Source organism: Phoca vitulina, unplaced genomic scaffold, assembly GCF_004348235.1.
Source record: "Phoca vitulina isolate PV1807 unplaced genomic scaffold, GSC_HSeal_1.0 scaffold2, whole genome shotgun sequence".
Taxonomy (NCBI): Eukaryota; Metazoa; Chordata; class Mammalia; order Carnivora; family Phocidae; genus Phoca; species Phoca vitulina.
Genome location: NW_022589705.1, coordinates 96,394,182 through 96,421,388, shown reverse-complemented (window position 1 = coordinate 96,421,388; position 27,207 = coordinate 96,394,182). Strand labels below are relative to the sequence as shown.

The 27,207-nt window shown below is 45.9% G+C and overlaps 1 protein-coding gene across 13 annotated transcripts in view; it reads left to right on the top strand.

Annotated features, from left to right (window-relative positions):
- Window positions 1–18,738: 18,738 nt before the first annotated feature.
- CAMTA1 (calmodulin binding transcription activator 1) overlaps window positions 18,739–27,207 on the top strand; it is an 842,290-nt gene continuing 833,821 nt past the window's right edge. For all 13 annotated transcript variants that reach the window (XM_032394548.1, XM_032394539.1, XM_032394577.1 and 10 more), the window contains exon 1: window positions 18,739–18,849. In XM_032394548.1, coding sequence (XP_032250439.1) covers window positions 18,825–18,849 — 25 coding nt within the window. In that variant the 5' untranslated portion in view covers window positions 18,739–18,824. The remainder of the gene's footprint in view (window positions 18,850–27,207) is intronic.

Sequence of the window (27,207 nt, the reverse complement as noted above, 5' to 3'; positions counted from 1 at the left end):
CATGCTGACTCAGCACTGACGGCTCATCTGAAATTCCTGGCATAGGTGTTTTCCTTCAAAACCCAAGAACGTATCAGTAAATGGCAAGACAGTCACGTTCGATGGATGGGCCACCAGACTGTGGGGCTGTAGGAGGGATAGGGAACTCCCTGTGGTTTTGAACCCCGTATCTGGTAAGCTTGGCACTGTCTCATCGAGCGTCCAGCTGGAGAGCTGCAAGGACTCAAACTTTGATTACAACAGAGAAAAAGGACTGAGTTTGTCTGCATTTCAAACTGGAAGGTAGGCTAGCTTAGCAGGGTTTCCCCTCTACTCTGTTTAGAAAGAGTGATACATGAGAAGATGCTAGCCAAAAGAACAGTTGGTTTTATCCTGATCACACAAACATTGAAAAAGTGAGCCTCATGTTTGACTAGTGTTTAACAAACAACATCACTTGGCATTTGTACCACTGTTTTCCTCTGCAGAGAAACTTTGTAACCAGCACAAGGGGGGAAAGGTCTCAATATTGCCATTCTTACCATGAGAAAGGGTGTAAGTCACCTCGTTGTGTTAGGCGTGCCAGAGCCACTGGACATATATGTGTGTAAGTGGTTGAGTGCCCACGACAAAATGCCTGGATGTGGTCCCCGATGCTTACATGTGTGCATCTTAAGCAGAGACAATCTATAAATAAAGAAAACTCCGGAGAGGGAACCTAGAAGATAAAGGCATAAAGAAATGTCCCTTCCTATTCCAACTTTTTTTTTTTTTTTAAAGATTTTATTCATTTATTTGAGAGAGAGAATGAGATAGAGCATGAGAGGGGGGAGGGTCAGAGGGAGAAGCAGACTCCCCGCTGAACAGGGAGCCCGATGCGGGACTCGATCCTGGGACTCCAGGATCATGACCTGAGCTGAAGGCAGTCGCTTAACCAACTGAGCCACCCAGGCGCCCCCATTCCAACTTTCCAGTGTCTATCCCTCCTGAAGGCAGGGATTGGTGGTGGGGGTTGGGGGGGGGTTGCTGATCGTTTGGACAGCGCTTTGCAAGCGTAAGCGTCGGTGCCCATCAGAATCACCTGGGGGATGTGTTAAGACACAGAGCTCTGGGCTCCTCTACTCTAGGATTTCCTGACTCAGTGGGTCTGGAATAGCACCCCAGGATCTGCATTTCTCACAGTTTCCCAGAAAATGCTGAACGCAGCTAATTCAGGGACCCCACCTTGAGGACCACTGATCCAGCGGCGTGTCCCACCAGAAAAGGGGTGGGTGCATTACTCACTGAGGGACACTCCCTCTTCTGACACATCTGACTTCTCAGTACACTGAAGGTAGACAGGTATTTACAGAACTGTCCACATTTAACAAAGAAAAACTGAAATCAATCCCTTACTCATCTGACACGTAAGCCACATCGACATTGACTCTGATAATCAGGAAATGATAGGGCTCTGTTTTGGCTGCATTCTGGTTCTCTAAGAAAAGGGACAGGCTACACATTATTAACATTTTATTCTTAACTTAATTATTAAGATTTTATTCTTAAATTATTAACATTTGTAACAGGTTCATTTTCTACCTACCAGTGGCAGAATAGGTGGAAAGTAAACTCTGGATTCTGAGCTTTGTGACATAGTAGAGAAACTCCAAGTTCACATCTCCCGGGTGGAGCCGTTAGGACAGTGCCGGGAAGGAGCTAGCTCACCCAGGGAGAGGACTGGACCAGAGGATGAGGCAGCCATCCAGGGGTGAGCTTAATCCTCCCCCGCAAACACACTTCCCCTGCTTGGAATCGTTCTTGACTCTTCTTTCTCTTGCACTCCACATGCAATCTGTCAGCAGCTCCTGACGGCTCTGCCTTCAAGATTGATCTGGTGCAACCCACCATCACCTCTTGCATGATTGTGCAGTTGCTTTGTAACTGGTCTTCCTGCTTTTTTGCTCTTGCTACCCACCCCCAACTGTCTATTCTCCATACTGTGGCCAGATTGATGACCCCAGTTCTTACGTCATATCACAGCACTCCTATCCCCGTTGGTGGCTTCCCCTTGCACTCAGAACAAGAGCCAAAGTCTCTATGTTGTTAGCAAAGCCTCACCATCAGATCTGATTGCTCACTTCTTTAAACTCTGAGCACATCTCCCACTGTGCTCTCCTGTGCTCACTCAGATACAGAAGTTTACCGTCTTGTTCTTTCTCCAATCCACAAGGGAAGTGTTTGCCTCAGGGCGTTTGCACGGACTCTCCCTCCTGCCTGGGATGCTCTTCCCCCAGAGGCCCACAGGGCTCTCCCTCACCTGCTTCGATCCTTGCTCAAGTATCACCTGAGGCTTGCTTTCCCTGATTGCCCTTTTGGAAATTGTAATTCCATTTCTCACTCTTGCTCCCTCTTTTCCCCATTTCTGGACTTTTTTTCCTCATAGCTCTTACCACTATCTCAAATATGTACTTAACTTTTAAACTTTATTATCCATCTCCCACTGCAAGAATGTTAAAATCCACAAGCAGGAATGCCCTTCTGTTTTGCTTACAGGGCCTGCCAGGTAGCAGGTGCTAATAAACAATGTGTTGAATGAACTCTGATGTCAAGCGTAAGGGGAGGTGGAGCATGGCATGAGGGCACTGGGAAGACCACACAAGAGAGGAGAGGAGGACAGAAGGTAAGGTCTGTGAAGGGGAGCTGGTAGAAAATGCACTCACCTCATTGATTTCAGCGAACAAGAAGCTGCACCTGGGCTCTGAGAACCCAGGAAGCATGTGCACTAAGTAATGTCCTCTGATGGTTTTCTCCCTCTCTGTATTTTCTCGTTTTCCTTCCCCTTCTTCAGGTAGGTAGCTGGCTCTGCATTTCATTGTCTCTGACAAGCTCCGGGACTGGCAGATTGTGGGGGTAGCTGCAAGATGCTAGCTCTTGTTTCCGAAGACCTAAACCCATAAGAAAATTGAAGAACATTCACAAGGGAAGAGAAAGGGAGGAGCAGGGTGGCTTGGAAGAAGCCAGTGGGTCCCTTGGAGTGGGCATGGGGTGCCTCCTCCTCCTACCTCAGCACTAGCAATGATCCTAGAGCCCAGGCCTGGCTAAGGGAGCAGAAAATTCCAGAGATGGCTGAGAATGTGTTCCCCACTCCTTAGCTGCCACCCCACCTTTCTCCCACCTTCTAGAGGCACCTTGTCAGAGTTTTCATGTCTTCATGCCCTTCAGTCTTGCCCTACCCACACCCACTCTCTTTTGGCTTCTGCCCTTTTGCCTTCATCAAAATCCCTGGTAACTTCTAGGTTGGATTGACATCCATTCTGTAACCTGATGCTTTGGTGATGGTGGTATGATATACTCAACCTACAATCTACCATTTTAACCATACCGTTCAGCGGCAGGAGGTCAGTTCACACCGCCGTGCAGCCGTCACCACCGTCTACCTCCAGGACTTGTTCATGCCGCCCAACTGAAACTCTGCCCCCGTTAAACACAAACGCCCCGTTCTCTCCCGCAGGCCCCTACCACCTCCGTTACACTTTCCGTCCCTGTGAAGGTGACTACTCTAGGGGCTTCATGTAAGTGGAATCATACAGTACTTGCTGTCTTCTGACTTAGTGTATTGTCTTCAAGATTCATCCCTGTCGCGCATGGTCAGAATCTCATTCCTTTGTAGAGCCGAGCAACATTCCATTGTGTGAATACCGTATTTGTTTATCCGTCTACCCACATTTGGGTCGCCTTTACCTTTCGGCTGCTGTGAATAACATTGCTACAAACATGCGTGTACAAAGATCTGCTTGAGTCTCTGCCTTCAGGTCTTTGGGGTGTAGACTGGGGAGTGGGATTGCTGGATCATATGGTCGTTCTGTGTTTAACTGTTTGAAGAATCGCCGTACTATTTCCTCAGCAGCTGCACCCTTTTGCACTCCCACCAGCCATGCAGAGGGCTCCAGCTTCTCTACACCCTCCCAACACTTGTTATTCTGGTTTGTTCTTTTCTTTGGATGATGGTCATCCTAGTGGATGTGAAATGGTTCTAACTGGACTTTTCTGTGCCATTTGACTCTATGGACACTTCCTTCTCAAAACCCACTTCCTTCATTTCCTCTATGCTTTCCAGGTTTTCTTTTCTGCTTCTCTGGTTGTCCTTTTTCTCAGTCTCCAATCCAATCACCTCATCAATATTAGCACTGCCCAAGGCTGCACCTGAAGTCTCTCACTACTTATATTCACGTACTCCATATATTTGTTACTCTATATACTCATATACGCCATATAACTCATGTAGTCCATATACTCACATACTTCATATAACTCATATACTCCATATACTCACTTACTCCATACAACTCATATACTCCATAAATTCATATAGTCCATATACTCCTACAATCCATATACTCCTATAATCCATAAACTCATATAGTCCATATAATTCATATGGTCCATATAACTCATATAGTCTCTATAACTCATATAGTCCATATATTCATACACTCCATATACTCGTATACTCTATATAACTCATACACTCCATATAACTCATATAATCCATATACTCATATAGTCCATATAACTCATATAGTCCATATAACTCATATAGTCTGCATACTCATATACTCCATATAACTCATAGAGTCCATATAACTCATAGAGTCCATATACTCATATACTCCATATACTCATATACTCCACATAACTCATATATAGTCCATACAACACATATAGTCCATATACTCATATAGTCCGTATAACTCCTATAGTCCAGATAACTCATATGCTCCATATAATTCATATAGTCCATACACTCATACAATCCATATACTCATATAGTCCGTATAACTCTTATAGTCCGTATAACTCATAGTTTGTATAACTCATATAGTCCATATACTCATACACTCCATAAACTCATGCACTCCATATACTTGTATAGTCCATATAACTCATATAGTCCACATCTCATACACTCCATATACTCATATACTCCATATAACTCATATACACCATGTAATGCATATGACTATCATTTGAATAATGATAATAAATTAATTTTAAAATCAAGACTGTGGCTTTTAAAAACAATGCCTTTTAAAAATAGGTACTCCATACGTTTAAGAAAATGAGGTAAGGGCACCTGGGCGGCTCAGTCAGTTAGGCGCCCGACTCTTGGTTTTGGCTCAGGTGATGATCTCATGGATCGTAGGACTGAGGCCCACGTCCGGCTCTGCACTCAGTGGGGAGTCTGCCTGAGGGGTCTGTGCTCTCCCTCTGCCCCTCTCCTCACTCATGCTCTCTCTCTCAAACACACATAAATAAATAAATCTTTAAAAATCGGTTGATACAGAAAGGTTTTGGTGTGAAGTCTCCTTCCCATCCCTGTCTCCCAGTTCCCCAGGTCTTTATCTTGGAGGTAACCCCTGTTATGGATTTCCTTGTATTACTCCCAAGTATGCTTGGCATTCACAAGCATTTATAAATACCCACATGCCCCCTGCTTTTTTCAAACAAATGGTAACACCTTGTTCTGCACCTGCATTTTTTTACTTTGTAATATATCTCGGCAATTGTTCCATATCAGTACCTGGAGAGCAGCCTCATACATCTTTGTGGCATAACCAGCATTGCTTCAACTTCCCACCCAAGTCCCTGGGATGGCAGAAACACAGGCTGCAGCAAGGACACATTTTATTTGAAATCTTCGGTTTTATTTGCATTTCATGCCAATTTTTTGTTCTGCTTCCTAATGCATCTGTGCTTATTTTAATATAACGATCATATTTTAAAAGTGATGCTCTATAAGGATGGACTTTGTTTATTCTGAGATTTTATATACCTTGTTGGGCACATGTACCCGGTTGGACACATAAATGTGACATCATGAGATCGTCACAGTGACCTTGTGAGGCAGGCAGGGCAGGGACGATTAAGCCCCTTCTGAGGGTGAGGTGGCCCTCAGCAATGTCAAGTGAGCTGCCCCGGGCAACAGTTTGTGGGGGCACAGCCAGGAGGGCACTAGCACCTGATAACATGTCAACTGCTTCTCAGGATACAGAGGAAAGAGGACAGAAAACCAGGATCGAAAAAACAAAGTGCAGCAGGGTTTACATGGGAGGGATACTTGCATAATGCGTTTTGCTGAGCGTGGGATGAAAGACCTGGAAAATAGAGCCCTGGCCAATAGGGCAGGAAATGAGACCAGTGCTCTTTTATTTTAAGAAGCCCCAAAGTACTGAGCTTTAGTGTGAGAATAGTCAGGACCGGTTATGGACTGAATTGTGTGCCCACCAAATTTGTATGTTGAAGTCTTACCCCCCTGCCCTGGTATCCCAGAGTGTGACTGTAGTTGGAGATGGGGCCTTGGAAGAGGTGGTTAAGTTAAAATGCGGTCATTAGGATGGGTCCGAATCGAATATGACTGGCGTCCTTCCAAGAAGAGGAAATTTGGACTCGAAGAGAGAGAGACACCAGGAGTGCTGGTGTGCTGAGGAAAGACCGTGTGAGGACAGCGGGGAGGATGGCCATCCACGGCCCAAAGAGAGAAGCCTCAGGAGAAACCGAACCTGCCGACGTCGTGCTCTGTGACTTCCAGCCTCCTGAACTGTGAGGAAATAAATTTCTGTTGTTTAAGCTCCCCCATCTGCGGCACTTTGTTATGGCTGCTTGAGCAGATTAGCCCAGGATCCAGCCAAGGGCTGTTTTTAATTCCTCTCCATGTGAATTTCCTACCCCCCAAACAATGTGGTTCCTTTGGATGAGGCTGGGCTGAGCATTCATTCATCCATTCAGTATTTATTGCACCTGACCCGTGCCTGGGCCAGTCTGGGCATGAGGCACGCAGCAGTGGCTGGGGCCAAGCCCCTGTTATCCGGGAGATCCCATCTCCTCTCCCATCTCCTCTCCCATCTCCAAAATGACCCTCGCTTCCAGCTTCCTACCCAGGTGAGCTACTGCAAACATCTACCAGGGACAAAGGGGAGAGGGGTGACATAAAAAGTAAATTTAATGACCCAGATCATGATTTATAGACGGATCCAAATGTTTGTTTGTTCTTGCTTTTTCACAGAAGTTTCTCTTGTCGATGGCCTTGCTGAACATGGGTGTGCAAGACAGAGTAGCTGAGGTGGATTATGGTTATGCCTCGTCTCATTATGAAAGTCGTTCAAAGCGCCCAGCTCAGCCAATTTGGAGGCTGGTGGGTTCTGACAATGCTCAGAGCTATTAATTTCCTTGCGTGTGTTTGTGTGTGTCCAGAAACCACCCAGATTCAGAGAAGAGCTAGGATCCTCCCAGCACTGGTGAGGATCGCTTCCCCTCTTGGTGGGGAAGACCGAATGGCCAACGTGTGGGTCAGCCTCTCTGGCCAATGACAGCCCCCCCCCCCCCCCCGCCCCCAGCTTCCCAGGCCCTTTATGCTACTGGGTGCCAGAAAGAACTAGCATCACCGCGAAGCCCGGCCGTGACTCATCTCATTTCCCCAACTTCGCTCTCAGAATGTGCTCTCTGGACTTTCTCAGGCAAGCCCGAGTGGCTCATTGCAGACACCCATCATTAACGTGCCTTTCACGCCTCTTAATCCCCCCCAGAGCTTTCACAATCATCGCAAACCCGAGCAGGGTATTCTTCCCAGAGAAAGACATTCATCACGACCGTACCCAACCTCCGTCTCCAGTGCGGGAATGACTTCAATTGCCAATGGGAAGAGGGAGCCAACAGGTATTTTTAAAGAGGCTCTATCCACCGGAGGATCGAAAAGAAAATATCGCCTTTGAGCATTTAGTCACACACATCAAAGGAAACAACACTTTCAATCTTCATTTGCATCGTGCAGGCATTAGATGTGGTCCAGTTACACTGAGCTTTGCTTGAAAAGGCAGAAGTGCCAGTACTTTTCAAGCCTTGACGGAGACAGAGAGAAAATGCAGCCAGGCAAATAATATATCACCCTGCCAAGGCATTTTCCATTTTTAAAAGGACAGAACAATTTTACATTATTTCTGGAGCCTCTTTGCAGCAAATATCCCTTGACATTTATTCTAGCACCCCGGCCGGCCTAAAAGCCCCGACTGCTCCCAGCCGGCTGCTCTTCTGTGCTGGGGACCGCATTCTGCCTTTTGGTCTTGGAAGCTCCAGATGTGAGAAGGGCAAGTGGCCAGGGTTTTTGAGCATGGGCAGACCGAGGTTGGCTCTGCGGAAGGGGCCGATGAAGACACCACCCTGGTGGAGAGAACATGGTGTTTCAGGTCACTCAAAGATGGTGGATCAAGAACCAACATGCAGGGTGCAGAGCTGCCAGGATGGAAATGCGAGGCAGGCTTGGGGTTTTTCAGAGATAAAACAATGAAGTGTGCTTGCACTTGATGGGGAGCCCTCTTGGGGAAGCGGAAAACGGCCACCGGTTCTAGAATAATTAGCACCAAATGACTTCTAGTTAGGGTGAAAAATGAACACGTTTTCCGGATCTGGAGAAGCAGGATTGGGCTGTTAGGTAGAATTTTCCAGACTGTTCTTTCTAAGGTGGTCTGTGGTTCACTCCTTGTCAAGTGTGAGGTCTTTTGTCAGAGGGCGAACTGTGGATTTTATTGTTTCGAGTCCTCGGCCCCGGCTGGCCTGAAAAATCTCAGGGTGCTGAATGATTAATTCCAACCTGCCCTAGAAAACGTTAGTCAGCTGGCAAAAGGAAATAGCCCAACACGGAGGCAAAAAGAGCAAATTGACTTTATCTGTGAGTGATTATGTTTGGCAAGATGAAAAAAGGAAGAAATCTTTTGTCACAGAGGAAAATTGTGCTTTGAGAAATCTTTGCCCAAGTCTTAAGACTCTGCTTTACACGGTTTGAATTAAAATGGAAATAACACCAGCCCCCCTTTCTCTCCCAAATAAAGAGCAGAGAACCAAAACTTCATTTTTATATGTTTACTACAGCGGAGTTTTAGAAATCAGACCAGGAGTGTTCCCGGTCTACTCTAGCCAACACTTCCATTAACTAGCAAATTCTCTTTCCAGAAACCTATTTTTGAATTGCTATTTACTACTAAAAGTTTAATTTTTCCTTTAAGTATTTGTCACACATGCAGTCAAATTCTTTGTGGGTGGGATAGCAAGGCAGATGGGACTCCTCTCCCATAAGAAAGAAGAGCCAATTTTCACTCGGAAAGGGCGAAAAGATCAGGACTGTTAGAATCATTCTTCTGATTTAACATTTATCTTGTACCCACGGCATCACAGTCTGCTTAGAATTGGAAAGAAGGCGTTGCAGGCAGGAAAACAAACTGTTTTGACTCAATCTATGACTCAAATTTTACTGCTTACATTTTTTTTCCTTCACTAATTAAAAACAAAATTAACCTTCTTCTAAAAATCCTGAACTCTTTTTCTGTTTTACACAATCTTCTCTCTGGTATCCACAAGGCTAACTCTCTCAGCTCCCTCAAGTCTTTGCCCAATGTCAATTTCTTTTTATGTATGTGTGTATGTATGTATGTAATCTCTACATCCAACATGGGGCTTGAAACCACAACCCCAAGATCAAGAGTCGCATGCTCTTCCGACTGAGCCAGCCAGACGCCCCCTCTCCCCCCACTGCCCCCAAATGTCAATTTCTTTTTTTTTTTTAAAGATTTTATTTATTTATTTGACAGAGAGATAGAAGAGCACAAGCAGAGGGAGTGGCAGAGGGAGAGGGAGAAGCAGGCTCTGCACTGAGCAGGGAACCCGATGCGGGACTTGATCCCAGGACCCTGAGATAATGACCTGAGCCGAAGGCAGACGCTTAACCATCTGAGCCACCCAGGCGCCCCCCAAATGTCAATTTCTTAATGATGTCTTCACCGACTCTTTCTATTTATCAGCATCAGGCTCTGACCTGCTGAGCTAAATGGCCTTCGACCTGACCATTTCTATTTGAAACTACATCTCCCCAACACTGGTGATTCTGATCCCCTTTGACCCGCTCCACTTGTTATTTTTCTTGTAATGCTTGTGGAGTTCCCACGTCCTATAGATTTTCTTTATTATGTTTATTGCCTTCACTAGAAGGTGAGCATCAAGAGAGCAGAACTCTGTGTTTTTTGTTCAGTGATGTACTTCCATTGCACAGAGCGGTGCCTGTCACTTAGTAGGATGCTCAATAGATGTTGAAGCACAGTATCAGAAAAAATTGTCCAAGATTTGGAAATGAGCTAACCTGTCCATTCAGCAGTATTGGGCATTGCCTAGAGAACCCTCTGGGGAGGACATGAATCCATCAGAATGAGCACCTTTAACTGTCTTTCTGTGGACTGGATAGAAGCAGAAAGCTGAGAGGAATGCAGATGGTTCTTGCCCATAGAGTTCTGAGTTCTGTGACTGAGTTCTGCCCTCTGGAAGGGAGGACCCCACATGTGACACTTTATTGCCCTATAAGATATGAACCACTTTTGCATCTTCTAGCAAGCATTCTTGCTTGCCTATAAATATACCTCGGGTTCTTCAAATTCTCCTTCCAACTGGTGTCAATATCTTACTGGTTCCCTCATAATCTAAAGAGGTGAAGACAGTTCTTGACAGAGACTCACTTTATATTTGCGTGAGAGTCATGAATTTTATAAGATTTTTGAAAATTATGAGCACGTAAAAGGGTGAATTATACTCCCTGCCCTAGGGAAACCTTAGCTAGTCCCGTAGTTTTAGATACCATGGAAGGCTGACTGCTTTCTGATTTGTATCTCCAGCCACAACCTCTCTGTGTCCCACGAGCACGTATCCAGTTGCCTTCTTGATGTCCCCACTTGGCTCTCTAACAGGCATTACAGAATTAACGTCCTAAATGGGATTCTGGATGCCTCTCCGAAACTTGCCTCCCCAGTCTTTAAGGGGCAACACTTACCAACTCTGTTGCTGAGTCCAACCTTGGCCCCAAGCGCTTCTTTCTTTCATACTTCACATCTAATCCTTCAGCAACACCTGATCAGTATCGCTGCCTTCAATCCATATTCTAAAACTACCTATCTCATAAGTCCTCCATCTTGGTCTATGACCTGCCTCCCGTCTTTGTAAATAAAGCTTATCTGGAACAGAGGCCTGGCCATTTGTTTGTGTATTGTCCATGGTTGCTTTGGTACCATGGTGTCAGTTTTGACAGTTGAGTAGTTGTGACAGATCACAGGGTTTACAAAGCTGTATTTACTATCTTGTCCTCTAGTGAAAAAAATTTGCTAATCCTAGGACTGAATAATGGCCACTAAAGATATCAGGTGATAATCCCTGGAACCGGTAAATGTTACCTTATTTGGAAAAAGGGTCTTTGCCAACGTGATTAAGTTAAGGATCTTGACACGGTGAGGTGGTCCTGGATTACGTGGGTGGTCTCTAAATGCCATCATAAGTTCTTGTAAAAGAGGCAGAGGGAGATTCTCTGTCTCTGTCTCTCTGCCTGTCTCTCTTACACACACACACACACACACACACACACACTCGCACACCCGGGAGAACAATATGAAGATGGAGCAGAGAGAGTTTTGAAGACGCTGGCCTGGAAGATTGGAGAGATGTGGCCACAATCCAATGCCGGGAGCCACTGGAAGCTGGAAGAGGCAAGGAATGGATTTTCCCTGGAGCCTCCAGAGGGAGCAGAGCCCTGCCAACACCTTAATTTTGGCCCAATGAAACAGATTTCGGACTCTTGGCCTGCAGAATTGTAAGAGTATAAGTTTCTGTTGTTTTAAATCATGAAGGTGACTTGTTACAGCAGACACAGGAATCTAATGCACCTTGTTCGAGCCACCATCATCTCCTGACGAGCCTCTGGGCTTCTTCTTTTACCCTCTTGCAATCTATTCTCCACCTCATGTCCCAGTGATTTTTTAAAAACACCACTGAGATATACTCCCAGCTCAAAACCCTCCATCAACTTTCTAGGACCCTCGGAATAAAACCCAAAGATTTCACCATGCACTCAAAGTCCTATGGGATCTGGCCTTAGATTCCTCTTTGGACTCATGTCCCGTGCTCTTCCTGAACGGCCCCGTTGCAGTTCCTCCAACACACCAAGTGTGTGTTTGCCTCAGGGCTTTTGCACCTTCTGTTTCCTCTACCCCATCCATAACTGTGTGGCTCACTCTCACCTCCTTCAGGCTTCAGAGACCCTGTCCTATCTAAAACAGCACCCTCAACTCCCCACCCTCTTATCCTACTTTATTTTTCTTCAGGCATTTACCATTCTCTAACCTTCGATCATATATTTCTTTATCATCTGCCTTTCCTACTTCCATGCCAGCTACATGAAGGCGGGCATTTTTTCTCTTTTGTTCACTGCTGTATCCCCAGCACTGAGAACCGGCGCCTGGTACATCGTAAGCACCCGATAAATATCTGTTGGACGAGTACACATGGTAAAAAAGATTTAAACCATATCAAATGAAGAGTAAGCCTTATTTCTATTTTCTGCTTTACCCTCAAGGGAAACTACAAGTTTCTTGTCATCTTTCCAGAAACATTTTCTGTATGTGCAAGAATATATGTGCAACAAACGTTAGATCTGTGTGTATATGAGAGTAGTATACATCGTGCCCCGTGACTCACTTTGTTCTAGTTCAACAGCTAATGCTGGAGAAACTTACATAGCAGCACATGGTGATATACCCCTTTTTAAAAATTTTTTTAAATTTTTTAATTTTTTTAAAGATTTTATTTATTTATTTGACACAGAGAGAGAGAGGGCACAAGTAGGTAGAGAGGCAGGCAGAGGGAGAGGGAGAAGCAGGCTCTCCACTGAGCAGGGAGCCCGACGTGGGGCTCGATCCCAGGACCCTGGGATCATGACCTGAGCCGAAGACAGACGATTAACTGACTGAGCCACCCAGGCGCCCCTACCCCCATCTTTTTAATGGCTGTGTAATATCCCACAGCTTTAATACTTAAAGAAAAATAAATTGCTCACTTCATTCGAAACATGGAGAACTTAATGACAGTTAAGTGCTATGGGTCCGCGCTGTGTTTGTGGGCTCCCACGGACGGCAGCGGCCTGATTTGTCTCCGGTGTCCCTGGGTGCCCGTCAGAGACGATAGTACTGATACCTACATCAGCAGCCTTCTCCTTCAGGTGTTTTGACAGGTCATTTTACTTTCAACGACTAAATAAAGTTTCCTTGGAAGACTGAGAGTCAAAATAAATTGCATCGGAAAATGTTGAGGCATATAAGAAAAAACAAAACAAAACCTAGGAGCCCTGCAGATTCTCTCACCAGCCTTCAGTGGTGCCAGGCAGTGATGAGCAACCCTACCATTTCCATCCCCCTCCTGGAGCCACCCAAACAGACAATGAATGTGCAAGCAGGGGCCTTGCAGGGTAGATGCCAAGTGCTTTCGCCCCTCCCTCCAATCAGACTGCTGTCCACAAGTCCTTGCGCTCCAGAGAGTTTGGGGGCCCCACTGACATCTCTCTGGGTCCCAGGAAGCAGAGATAATGTCCTGGTCTCCTAAATCTGTTAGCTTCAGAACTCATACCTCACTTTGCATAGTGCCCTTCTGAACCAGCAAAACCCATCTCTTTAACCTTTTTTTCCCTTTTTAAAAAAAGAAGCCATTTCTTTGGTCCCGGGTCCAAATTCAATAAAAAAAATGATTAGGCTATAATACCAGAAGGCTCAAGAGCAAGGGAAGAGACGTTAACTTTAATTAATTAATTAATTACAAGATCTTATTTTTTAAAAAGATTTTATTTATTTATTTGACAGAGAGAACCACAGCAAGAGAGGGAACACATGCAGAGGGAGTGGGAGAGGGAGAAGCAGGCTTCCCGTCGAGCAGGGAACCCAATGCGGGGCTTGATCCCAGGACCCTGGGATCATGACCTGAGCTGAAGGCAGATGCTTAATGACTGAGCCACCCAGACACCCCTAAGATCTTATTTTTAAGTAATCTCTATACCCAATGTGGGGCTTGAACCTACAACCCCAAGACCAAGAATCACATACTCTATGGACTGAACCAGCCAGGCACCCCAAGACTTCAGTTTTAAAGGGAAAGTCCAGAAAAAACTGGATTGACTTTTTTAGTAGGGCATGAAGATGAGATACATCCTATCAAAGGCATTTAGCGGTAACTCCAAGGAGGGCCCATGGAGAGCAGGTGACCTCAGGTCTGTTTCATGTAATAGCTGGGCGATGTGGAAAGGTTGTGTGACAACCTTTAAACTGTTGTTTAAACAACATCTCTTGAAATCCATTACATTTCCAATGAGCTGAAATTCAGCCCTACTAGGTCCAAAGATCTCATTATGTGTAGACTCTCTGACAAGTCTGTGCTCTTGCTCACTAAGAGTATACCCTGGAGATGACAATGGCTGAGATGCTGTGTATGGAGGCAGGTGGGGTGCAGAGAGGAGGAAAGATGGGGGTTTGCAGGATTGGGAAAACAGGGTATCTAGGGAAAGGTTTGTTCTAACAAAGTTCACACGTTTTCATTATGTTTTATCTTATAAAGGCAAGGGGGATATGGGATTTCCTGTATTGTTTCTTACAACTGCATGAAAATCTCAGTGATCTCGAAAGTAAAAAAAAAAAAAAAAAAAATTAAAGAAAGAAGCAAGAGGAGAAACTTTTTGGAAGTAGAACTTTTGGACAGTATTACTTTTAACAATGCAGCTTTTAACAAGGCACAGGCAGAAGAACTCCTTTCTTTCCTGTCCTGTGTTGGGAAAGAGTGAGCAGGACTCTTTAAGCCTCTGAAGGGGGTTCAGTGCATGCTTTTCTCTGTCAACTTGGTAACATGGAGTTCCAAAAACTTCCGGTTTAAGGAAGCAAGTCCTAGCACTCTTATTATCTTCACCTCCTGTAATGATAAACAATCACTTTAATTACTGCAGAACGCTGATCAGGAAAGAATACTCGTCTACAGTTATTTTTGAGGTGAAAAAGTAACAATTTAATATTCCCATTATTTACCTACCTTCATCTGTCCCTCCACAGTGGCATTCTTTCCTGGAAGAACATTGGGGCCAAAATGGGCAAGGATTCAGAGGGTGGGGTGTCCAACATATTTTCTGACTCCTGCCCCTTCTAAACGGGCTCATTTAGCTAGTTTCTAAGTGGGGGCTTCCCATACGGTAAATACCCACCTCTTGGAAACCTCCCAAGCAAAGACAAACACCAGTTGTTATGGATTGACTATTTCTGTCCCCCACCCCAAATTTGTATGTTGGAGTCTTACACCCCCCCCCCCCCCCAGCCCCGCCCGCGTGATGGTATTAGGAGGTGGGGCCATGGGGAGATGAGGATTGGATGAAGGTGTGAAGGTGGGGCCCTGTGATGGGATTAGTGCCCTTTTAGGAGTCATGAGAGGACTTTGCTTGCCTCTCTGCTTTCCGCCGTGGGAGGAGGTAACATGATCTCAGACTTCTAAACTGTGGGAAATAAATCTGTTGTTATAAGCCACCCAGTTGCTGCAGCGTACCTTGTTAGAGCAAAGCTTGAACTGACCAAGACACCAGCACAGCCAACCAGCCACACCCACCCCCAACATCTCATCCTCTGGGGCAGCAGTTCTCAAACCCATTCATTTCAGGATCCCTTTACTCTTAAAAATTATTAAGGACCCCAAAGAACTTTTATTTTATTTTTTTAAAAAGATTTTATTTATTGATGAGAGAGAGAGAGAGTGAGGGAGAGCAAAGAGGGAGAAGCAGATTCCCTGCTGAGCAGAGAGCCTGACTCAGGGCTCCATCTTAGGACCCTGAGATCATGACCTGAGCTGAAGGCAGATGCTTAACCGACTGAGCCACCCAGGTGCCTCCCCTCCCAAGAACTTTTATTTGTGATGTGTATTTATTTTTATTAAAGATTTATTGCTTTATTTTAGAGAGAAAGAGCGCAAGCGGGGCAGAGGCAGAGGGACAGGGAGAGAGAAGCTTAGGCAGACTCAGCATTGAGCACAGAGCCCCATGCAGGGCTCGATTTCACCACCCTGAGACCATGACCCGAGCCAAAACCAAGAGTTGGACCCTTAACTGACCTTACCACCCAGGCACCCCATGATATGTTTATTTATAGCTTATGTACTATATAGAAATTTAAAAAATATTTATGAGTTCATTTAAAAATAATAAACTACTACAATTAACATATGTATTTTTTAAAAATAAAAACTAAATTTTTCAAAACAACAAAGTTAGTGATGAGAATGGCATTGTTTTACAGTTCTGCACATCTCTTTGATACCTCACTTAATAGAAGACCGCTAGATTCTCTTATCTGCTCCTGCTCTCAGTCTGTTTTGATGTCATACATTATGTGACCTCTGGAAAACTTCACTGTACACGCATGAGAGTCTGACATAGTATTAGTAGGAAGACAGTTTTGACCTTGTAGCTCCACAGCAAGAGTCTTCAGGATCCCCACACCTCTCCAGGTTTCCACCTTTATATCCTCAGGACCTAACAGTGTCTGGCCTCCATTAGGCATTGGATAAATTCACATTTTAATTTAAATACATGTTTTAATTTTAAAAGCTGTATAGTTATGGCTATATTATAGAAAATAGAGACAGTAAGAAAAAAACACTCCCTGTCACCCAAATGGTATTTCTTGGGCGTACTTTTTATTGGCCTTTTTACAAAAGGCAGTTTTTTAGAACTAGAACTACATCATATATAATAAATGAACACCATAATTTTGAATAATTTTTCCCCTCACCTAGCAATGGGTAAGTTTTTCTTTCTGATGTCTGTGACTACCATAGTGTTCCATCCCGTGGCTCTAACACAATGTACTTACTAAATATCCAATATTAGCATGTTTAGGATGCTTCCAAATTGTTGTTGTAATAAATACAGTGATCCTGTGAAGAATACCTTCACACATACAGCTTTTTCGGCATTTAGTGTTATTTCCTTAGAATAGATTCCCAGAAGTAAGATTACTGGGTCAAAAGATGCAGACGTTTTTTATGGCTTTTAATACGTACTGTAAAATTGCTTTTCAAAAGGGTTATACTAATTTTCAATGCCACCAGCACTTTCAGGAATGTTTCACTACTCAAATTGTCAGCATAGGTACTATTAAGAATGCCGATCGATAAAATATTGTACCCTAGTTGTCAAAATTTTGCATTTTTTGAGGCTCATAAAATTAAAGTTTGTTGAAGAACGAATGTCTAATACAAAACATTCTTTTGGGACATCTTTATTTCTGGAAAACTTTAGAGATTTTTTACTCGTGAACACTAGAAAAAGAACGCATGTTGTTCGGATTGGCACAGAATTCACTTTGACATTCAAATCTTAACGCCGAAATTCTCGAACGGGGACCTTGCGCTGATTCTGCTAGTTGTCTTCAACGGTAGCAAGGGAAAAAAAGGTAACATCTGAGTAATGAAATGTTCCACTGCAAACCATACAAGATGCACATAGAGGGGTTGGAGTTCTGCTTCTCCTTCAACTTTTCTCCCCCCCCCCCCCAAGTTGGAGGTTTCTGCCCTCTCCTTTGTTTCCGGTATCACCTGCCCACGTGCACCAGTGCTGACTTTCTCGGGCAGGGGGCATCATCCTCCGGGCCACCTCGCGTGGCTCCGGGCTGCTCCGTGCAGTGAGCGCCGGTCCTCCCGGTGGACTCGGACTTCCAGAGCGGCCGCGGCGGTGCGTCCGTCCCCCACGGGAGACTCCTGACCTGCTTCCAGGCTGGCCTCCCACCCCGTGCACAGCGCGAGTGCGGCGGGCGCTGGAAGATTCGCCGGGAAGAGCCACGACCGTGCGCCCGGGAGGGAAGGAAACTTGGCCTGCCTCGCCCTCCGGGCGGGAGCGCCGCGGTTCAGCGCTCCTCCAAGATTTCCTTCGGCGGCCTCATCCTGGGACAGGCACTTATGAGTCATCGGCTCTGTGGGTCACATGGCCAACGTGACCAAAATAAAGTTTCAGTATTTTAAGCCGCTAGAAAGGGGGACAACGGAGCACACCGGAGGCGAGCAGCGGAAGGCGGGCACCGGCGGGCACGGGCGGACCAGGCACCCGCGCGAGGGGCCGCGGCGGCGCGGGCGCCCGGGGGGGCGGGGCGCCGGGGCCGGGGGGAGGGGAAGGGGCGGGGCCTGGGGAGACGCACCCCTCCCCCACGGCCGGCAGCGACGCCCGGACTCCCGGGCCGGCCCGCTCCGAGCGCGGCGCCCGGCCGACCTCTGCCCGGAAGCCCCGGGCCCCGCTATCGCCGGGCAGCGGCAGGCCGCGGGACTCCGGAGATCCCGCCGCGTCCTCCACTGCCACCGGGACCCCACGCGCCGGCAGCGGCTTCCCCGGGAACGTCCTTCAGCCCCGGGAGCACGCGGGAAAAGCCCCAACGCGCCAATGAGCGAGCGCCTTCCTCCTGACGGTCACGCTCGGGGGCGGGGCTTCCCTTCGCCGCTCCCGAGTTCCGGGAACCCCCTTTGATTGGTCTGGACGGCCTGGGAAACACTGTAGTAACGCCCAATCAAAGCGCCACGTCTCGGCCTCGAGGAAATATTCCGTGTCGGCTCGGTCCTAACTGGGCAGTTCTTTCCGGCTCTGGCCACTGGGAAGCTTTGTTTAGGTCTGGAAGGCGGGCTTTCCTGGGAGTGGGTGGGGAGGGGGCGTTGATTCTTGACCAATCCTTTCATTCCGTTGGGTGGTGACCAGCCAATGGGCCGGGCGGATAGGACGCTCCTCCCGGAGAGTAGTGAGACCCTTGGTGCCGGGCGATTGGTGGCGGGCAGTATGAGTGGCAGCCGCGCGGCCCAACGGACGCAGTGCGTGGGCCGTGGGGCGGGGCCAGGGCGGGTGCGCGGCGGCGGCGGGGTGGCTGGGCCGGCGGCGGCGGCGGTACGAGGCGCGCGCTCGGGGTCCCGGTCGCGAGGAGGAGGAGGATGTGGCGCGCGGAGGGGAAATGGCTGCCGAAAACAAGCCGGAAGGTAAGAGCCGGCGCGTGAGGGGCCGGGGGCGGCGCGGCAGGCGGCGGGACCCGGCCCCGCCGGACATCCCGGGCATCGGCGGCGCCGGGCGGGAGCGCGGGGGCGCGGCGGCGGCGGCGGGCGGGCGGGCGGGCGCCCCGGGCCGAGGAGGGGGCGGCGGGTGGGGGGGGCGTAGTGCGGCCGGGTCCTGAGGTGACTCGCCGGGCGGCGGAGCGCGGCGCCGCACACCCCCACCCGGGGGCGGGCTGGGGCCGGAGGGGCGGGGGGCCGGCGGGCGGGGGCCGGGCCCAGCGAGGAGGAGGAGCCGGCGGAGGGAGGGCCGGCGCCTCCCCCACCCGGACCGGGCATCCCCGCCGCTCCCGGGCCCGCGGCGCGGCCCCCGTCCCCCGCGCCGGGCCCGGTGGGGGCCGCGGGGCGGAAAGTTTATCCGCCTCAGGCCCCCTCCGGCCCCGCGCCCCGCTGCCCCGGGCCGGTCCCCGTCGGGGGCACGGTCGGCGCTCAGCCCCGCCGCCGGTGGCTCTCGGGCGGCAGGGCCAGGCGGACTCCGTCCAGCATCACCCTGGAGCCCCGTGGGCGCCTCCCAGAGCCGGCGGGGGTCCCCGTGCTTCTCCCCGCCAGGGGGACCCCCTCCTGCTGAGCGTCCCCGGGCAGAAGGGCCTCGTGTGACCCCTCCCCCTTCCCTTCCTGGGAAGGGGGCCTGCGCAGCATCCCCGCCCCTAGCAGTCGTTCCCATCCTACTCCTGCCCTTGCACCCCTCGCAGCCAGGAGGGTGGGGTCTCCGTTTCTATGGCAAGTGAGGATCTCCATACTCCCTTGCCCTTTACCTTCTGTGACCCTGATCCTTCTTTGGCAGAGGGGTCTGTCTCAACCTCTTATCTTCTGTGGAATCTTTTGGGGCCTCTGCACACCATCTATTGACCCTTTAGCCAGGACAAGGGGACTCGGGCTCCCCATGTTCTTCTTCCTTCACCCAGAGGGTAGTGGGGGCCTGTGCAGCTCTGAAGTCATTTCTAAATAGGAAAGCAGATACTTCTTACAGATTATGCATACTCTCTGCACACTTTCCTGGGTTAGGGTGAGCTCATTTCCTGAATACCCTTTGAGTTGCCTTCTTTTTCTTAGGGGAGAAACTGGACATTCCAGTGCTCCTTTCCCCATTTGGCTATCTCCCCCTAACGTGTTCTCTCTCCTCAGAGTTTCTTGTCTGGGTGAGGGTGGGGGCCCCCCGATCAGATGTAGGGCAGGGCTTCCGTTGTGCCTAGTACTTGAATGAGAGGGGGCTGCGGTGATTACTCCTCTGTGTCTGAGGAAAACAAGGGTCTGTTTTTGCTTCCATTTCACTCCTGCCTCTGAGGCAGGGGCAGCATTCACCAGTTGACACTACCCCCCCAGTAACATGGTCTTGTGCCCTTGTTTTTTGGTGTTCCCATCACTGTCTTCTGTGCAGTAAGAACCTGACTTTGTACATCCTACATTCAAGAGTTTTTGAACCTTCCCTGGAAATAAAGTTCCCATTTCTTTTTTAAGAGAACCCATATCCTCCTTATGGCTTCTGTTTCCCAGTCAGCCATATTTAGTGAGCCTGTTACCTTGACTTTTTCTGATTTTCTTAAATTGTATTCATGTTGGCTGGGTAAGAAGAAGCCATATGCCTTTCCATCTAGAAAAGGGAGTGTAGACACTCATGTCGCCCACGTGCCATTCGGGAAGGGGTTGCTAGTGTGCTTCTTGTTGTACTAGAACCTTCCTTTGGCCTCGTGTTGTCTCTCATGGATCTGAACTTTTTTTTTTTTGGTCTTGTAGCTTTCAGGTGAAGGGGAAATTTGGATGTTTTCTATTTTTTTGTTGCTTTTGTTCTCTTTTGGCGAAAAACATGATGCCATGCATTTGTTTGTATATATACACATGTAGGTATGCATTAAAAGACAAAGTCACATCTGTCACATATACACTGTAAGTTGGAAGGGTTACATGGCTAGCTCTGCATTCTGCGTGTACGTGAGGACCTTGATGTGTACACGTATGGATATATGTTACTGTCGTTGGTAACTTTTCAGGCTTAGAAGAATTAGAAAACTCATTGATAAATGGCCAATTCTTACCGCTCTTTCATTTGTCATTTGTTCTGTACTGAATAAGCAGAATGACATCCTGAATGTTCACCAAGTCCCCGAATATGTGAAGTGTAGAGTTGCCGATGCACACCAAAACTTAGGCCTTCTGAATTCAGGGGCAGTATTCTCTGCTTGATTCTTCGTAGGGTGAAAAGTTCTCATCTTGATCTCTTTACTGCTGGGTATGGGAAAGAGGTTTCATGTATTTGGGGCACCAATAGGAGGGGGTGAGAATATGTGTTTCTGTGACAGAACTAGGAATGAACAGCCATAAATATGTCGCTGTTTTATTTTGGCCATTTAAATAATTGAGAGAGGTTGTATACATTAGGAAAAGGTACCTTTGGGATGTGACACTCATCAAAGGGTGGGAGGGACTGTTGTCCAGGTTTGTCCTGAGTATCACAGTTTGCAGATTCCGCCCTGGGGCAGGGCCATGATGGGGCCTCCTCTGGGCCCGCACTCCCTCCCCTCCCCGAGCTTGGAGTGGCCGCTGGCTGCAGACGCTCAGCAGAGTCTTACTTTTCAACCGGCTTAGTGTGGCGCCTCGTCCTCCCCAACGAGCTTTGTCAGACTCTGAGCATTTGGACCATTAAGCATTTTTTGAGCAAGGAGTCTCTCTTCTCCACCTGGAGTACCGAGTAAGGGAGGCAGGGGGGTCTGGAGAATTGGTCAGCATTAGGCTTTGACTTCGAGACCTTGCCCTTCAGGTAATAAGGAGTTATCTGGGGGCATAAAACCCACTGCCCCAAAGTAGCACTTTTAACCTCAACTTCCTTTTTTTTTTTTTTTTTTAAGTTTTTATACTGCTGTTATTCTGTCTCTATCTATACCCAGCATGATGGAATTGTGTATTTTTAGGGTGTGGTATTAATGACTTTTGGAAAAGGAGAGTTGAGTACCTGCTGTAGATGTTGGGGTGTTCGCAGGAGAGTGAGCGTTCTCATCTCACTTCCAGTGGTGGATCCTTTCCTGTCCTGCCTCCCACCGCCTGCCTTTCCGGGTCTCCTCTGCTAATCGGGGTGCTCTGTACAATGGGCAATGGAAGGAAAATGGTAAGGGTTAGAGGAATACACTTGAGGTTAGTGTGTAAAGTTGGGCTCTTTTCTTCGAGTTTAATGTGGTTGTGCTTTCTGTGTCCCTCACCCCATTGATTATTGGAAATTAGGTTTTCCCTCTTACTCTTTCAGCGCACGGTTCTCTGGACGTTCGGCCTGCAAGATGGGTTCTCTTAAGGACTTTTCTTTCTTACATCTTTTTGTTAGAATGTCACTCTCTCCTCCCCCTCAGGCCTTACCTCCAGCTTTTTGGACAAGGTTGGGTGACTCATGGGATATCTCTTCCCTTGTTTTCTTGAAGACTTGACTTACCCTGCTGTTAAATGTTGGGTTTCTCTATCTCATCATTCAGTGGATTCCGAGTGTTGATGTGTACATAGCAACCTCTACTCAAGGTCAGATTGGTTTGGATTTTCCTTTCCAAAAGAGTAGGATTGCTCTTGCTTGTTCTTTGAGGCATATTTATACATCCTGCTTACCCGTGTTTTTCCATTTCTTTAGTGTTTAGGCTTTGCCTCTAAAGTAGCCGGTTCTTTAGTGTCAGGTGGCATTATTTTAGTTCTCTGTTTATGCTGGACGTAGCCCATATGCCTGGTGGGATTATAATTTTCCTGACTGCTTTTGCGGTAGCCCATCTTGTGGTTTAACTTTTTTTTTTTAACCACTCCTTCATTGCTGTGGGCATTTCCCACTTCCCCAGGTTCAGGGAAATACCTTGTCGTGTGCAGTTGTACTTCTTCCCGTTTTCCTTATGGAAAAAGCAATAGGAGGTGATTCTCATGTTCTCTTTCTTTCTCCTCATAGTTGTGTCTGTTGCCTCCTTTGCGGAACCTTTGAATTTGTCCTTTTGGAGAGAAGCTGTTTTGGCATCCATATTCCATCACTGGGCGCATTCATTCTGGAGACATTCACTGAGCTTTTATTATGTGCATGGTTCTGTGGTGGTTACGTGACTGCTAGAGATCTCTTAGTATGAATGACATCCCAATGTATCTTGTGCTTGTCTTTTTATCTATTATTTTAAGGAATTCCTTTCTGAATTTTAATTGTTTGGATTGTAATCTTACAAAAATATACTTGAATGGTGTACTATTCCACTGAACTCTTACCCCCTCCCTGCAGGATTGGGGGTGTTGGAGAGGGTGGAAGGCAGCGTGAGAGGCATTTAACAGCTTTCCCTCAGACTGTGTGTAGGGTGTATGTAGAAAAAAGTAAGGTCAATCTTCTTTTTAAATGGCTAGGCTTAACTTTTAGGTCACTTAGATACGTGGTTGGTTGGAATGCTTGTTTAACATCTGAACAGCAACATACCAGGTATCGTATAGAACAGACTAGGTATTGTGTAGAGCATAAAATCAAATGCATCCTTTATAGAAGGAGGGGTAGAAAAATAATTTTCTCTTATGATGAACTGGTATGTTTCATATCCTCAGATAGTAAGAACTGTATGAGATGCTGTTACATTTTTACTGCCAAGAAGTGTTATATCTAAATTTATGCCTAATTGTGGTGACCATTCTTAGGCTAGATATCTGGTATAAATTATTACTGCTTTTGTTTATTATGTGATTTCTAATACTTTATACTTTCTTTAATAGTACTTTTATTTGTGTCTTGTCTTTTTTTGGGGGTGGGGAGTAAATAGCCTCTGATTATTTTTGGGTGTAGTTTTGGTATACAGAATGATGACAATCGTAATAAAAAATTAACCTGAAATGTACTTCTTTTCATTCTGTATTAAATCAGATTTCCCCTCCACAATGTCTGTAGAAACCATTTCTTCTAGTATTTCACGCTTAAGAACTCTTGTTTAGGGTTGTTACAGTATGTGGTTTGGCATGTCCTTTATTCATGTGAATATGTGACTGAAGATTTTTTGTGGTGACAGGTGATGTGTGTTTCCATTATAACAGATCATTTTCTAAAATGTTCTGTATCTTCTAGAATCACTTACTCTTCCTGTTTTTGGTGTTCTAGATGACCTAAGTCCTACCTCCCTTTCTTTTCCATATGAAGAAGTTTTCTTATTGCTCTTGTCATTATTATAAAAAAGTATTTGCAGATCTACTGTATTTGTAGACTTTCTGTCTTTACCATTCCTTTCGTCCTGTAGTAAGAGGCAGTGTGACTTCTGTCTCCCTAAGGATAGAGGGATGAAATGGGGTTTAAGCCACAAGGACAGGGGTGACAGTAGTATTTGTAAGTGGATAGCATCCCAGGATGAAACACTGTGTCCTTCTGGCATCTGGGACTCCTCATGTAGGATTTTGGAAATTTGTTTTTGCTGCATTTAGCCAGCTTCTTTCTGTCTCTTTGGCTTGATAATCATAAATTTCTTTGGGCAGAGCCAACAAGTATGTTACTTCATTTGGGACCTTCATTCACGGGAGGTGGTGGTCTTCTAATGTTACTGTCATACTAGCTATAGTCTTTGGTGTGTTTGAGGGTGAGAGTAGGAAGTGTTCTCGTGCTCTACTTCTTTGTCCACATAACATGAATAGGGTTGCATGGTCATTCATTCTCTTTTCCATGTTATAGTGTGTAATCTGTCTTTCTCTCTTGTTCTTCCTCCTTTTTTTTTTTTTTTTTTGTTTTGCACATCTGATCAGGTTCAGGATAGAGGTTGACCAGACATTATCCAATCCCTGTATTTTGCACCATCCTTGGATGTAGTGCCCATCAGTCCTGTCATTAAGATGTGTTGCCATTCTGTCAAATGTGATGGTCTTCCATCCAAAGATATTTGTCATCTGTTGGTAAGGACAGTGTTTCTCTGTATATATTGACAATAGACAGCAGTCCCTGGTTTTTTATATGGAGGGACAAAGTAAAAGGTTTTTTTTTTCCCCCCCATCAGTATGCTGGCTGTGTATTTCTAAGGTTGTATTGCATCTTTCTGCTTTGAGCGCCATTGCTTGTAGAAGGTCATGGGCCTCCTTGTGTAAAGATTGGTAATGCTTCCTGAGCATTTTTTAGCTCATTACCCTGGACTAAAAAAGAGATATTATGTACCCCATTGCAAAGAGAAGCCAGGTGTCAGCCATATTACTTCCCTTTTCTCTCTCTCTCTCTCTTTTTTTTTTAGAGGATTGTTTATTTACTTTCGACTGATGGACATGTCATAAGATGGAATGGCCAGAGGAATTTTTAAAATGGTTCTACATTCACCCCAGTATTTTGCTCATTCTTGATAGAGTTGCATGTTCTCTTATACACGAGTCCTTTACTCATTTGGAAAAAGTGCAGTCACATTTTATTTTATTTTTTTTCAGATTTAGCCAGGCCTTTCAAGTCATGTAACATAGCCCTGCCTGAGACTTCCCAGAAAGTGACTGCAAGGAGATTTGCTGGTCTGGGGCTGTTCCTCAGTCTGCTCTCTGCGGTGTGGTCATGTAGTTCCAAGTGTACAAAGTGACATGCCTTGAAAGAAATGTTTGGATCTGAGTTCTTAATGGTTTTAAACATGTTACTGCTTGGAGACTAATTAAGTGACATTACTCTCACCACTAATTTTACTTCTAGTGTCATCTGAAATATCTTCCTGCTACCTTCTCTCAAAAAAAAAAAAAAAAAGATCCCCAAACAACATAACATCCCCAAAAAGCGAACCGTGAAGGCCAGCTGTGACTGCCCCTGCTGTGCAGTTGAGCCACCGGCTTTGGACGTGTTGCTTAGTGGGTACTTCTGATGCATTCCGTGTTCAGTGGGGCGGCCCTGTGAAGGCCTTCAGAACACGTAGCATTCACTCATCTAAGGCAGACCACACATTGTGTCTTTTGTTTTTTCTTATACGTTGCACGAGGTAAGATTGTGTATTTAGTTACTTAAAAATTAACACTTGCAAAGTGGATTGTTTTTCCTCCCTTATTTTCACCTTACCATTGGAATGAAAACTGGGGTTTACTTCTCATAATAATAGTAAGTTACTGTGTTCCTTCTTCCGTGTTCCACATCTGTGAGCAAATGGGGAGCTAACTCCCAGTAATGGCACTGGGACTAGTCAGGACTCAGACTTGCTGTCTGTAGCCGATACATTATTGCGGGGATGATTTATACTTTAAGTGAAGTCTGGTGTCTGTCTGTAACATGTGATAAACCAGATGTTTAAGTTTATTTAATCTTTCTTACAGTATGCGTTTAACAAGATGTATCTGTGTGTTTTATTAGAATGATCCGCAGATACAACTGGAGGTACTTCTGCAGCTAAAAACACAGAAACACAAGGCCCTTCTTTCTAGTTTTGAAAAACAGGTGTTACCTTTTTTTTTTCTTCCTTTTTCCTTCATTGGGGTTGATTTAGAGTGCCGTTTCTAAAAGTACAGTAATACAATCAAGAATTAATCTTTTTGAAACTTAGATTTGTGTTTTAATCCTTGTCTGAAAAGTTATTTCTGAGGATGTACGTGCCCCATTGGTTTTCTGGGGTACTTGGATATCAAACCATTTGGAAGCGATAAAAAGAAATTGGTATAAAGTGTGAAATTATCAAATAGAAAAACGATGCACTAGTGAAGAAATTACCCATTTATCATTGAAGATAATCTAAAGTGATGATTGGAAGTGTAAATTTGGTTATTCTAAGGAAAAATGGAATATTGGCGTGGGTACCATGTTGAAATTGACACACACAGCTATTGTCTGAAGAACATTCCCTAACGTGGAGATGCTTAGAAGATAAAGAAGCTGGTGGAATTGATTATTTTAAAATGTTAGGTGTTTTTTCTCTTTTTAAGAAAGTAATTGGAATAAAATAACCCTTCTTAGTGAAGAAAATGTAAACTTTAATGGAAGTTCAGAATGAAATATTTAAAAAGTGAATATAAAAGATAAGGATTTTTTATTGCAAATCCACAAGGGGGTAGTGATGTTCTATCAAAGATATTTGTGGTGGAAATGTGAGATGATCTCTTTTAACATTTTAGATTTACAGATAAAACCGGTATGTTTGCATTTTAACTTAATAAGATCTTCTTTTTAAAATGTTTATTGGCAAAATTGTTTATTGCTTAAATTTAAAATAAAAAATCCCATTTTGGGTGAATGGTTATTTTAAGCCATATAAATGGTAAGGAAGAGAGGATGTCCTTGTAGTGTTGTGCTTTGGAGAGGTTACCAAGGATCTGGGGGTCGCTTATTTTCTAAGATTCCTGGGAAGTGTTAGGCATCTAGGAATCAGTGACTTAAGT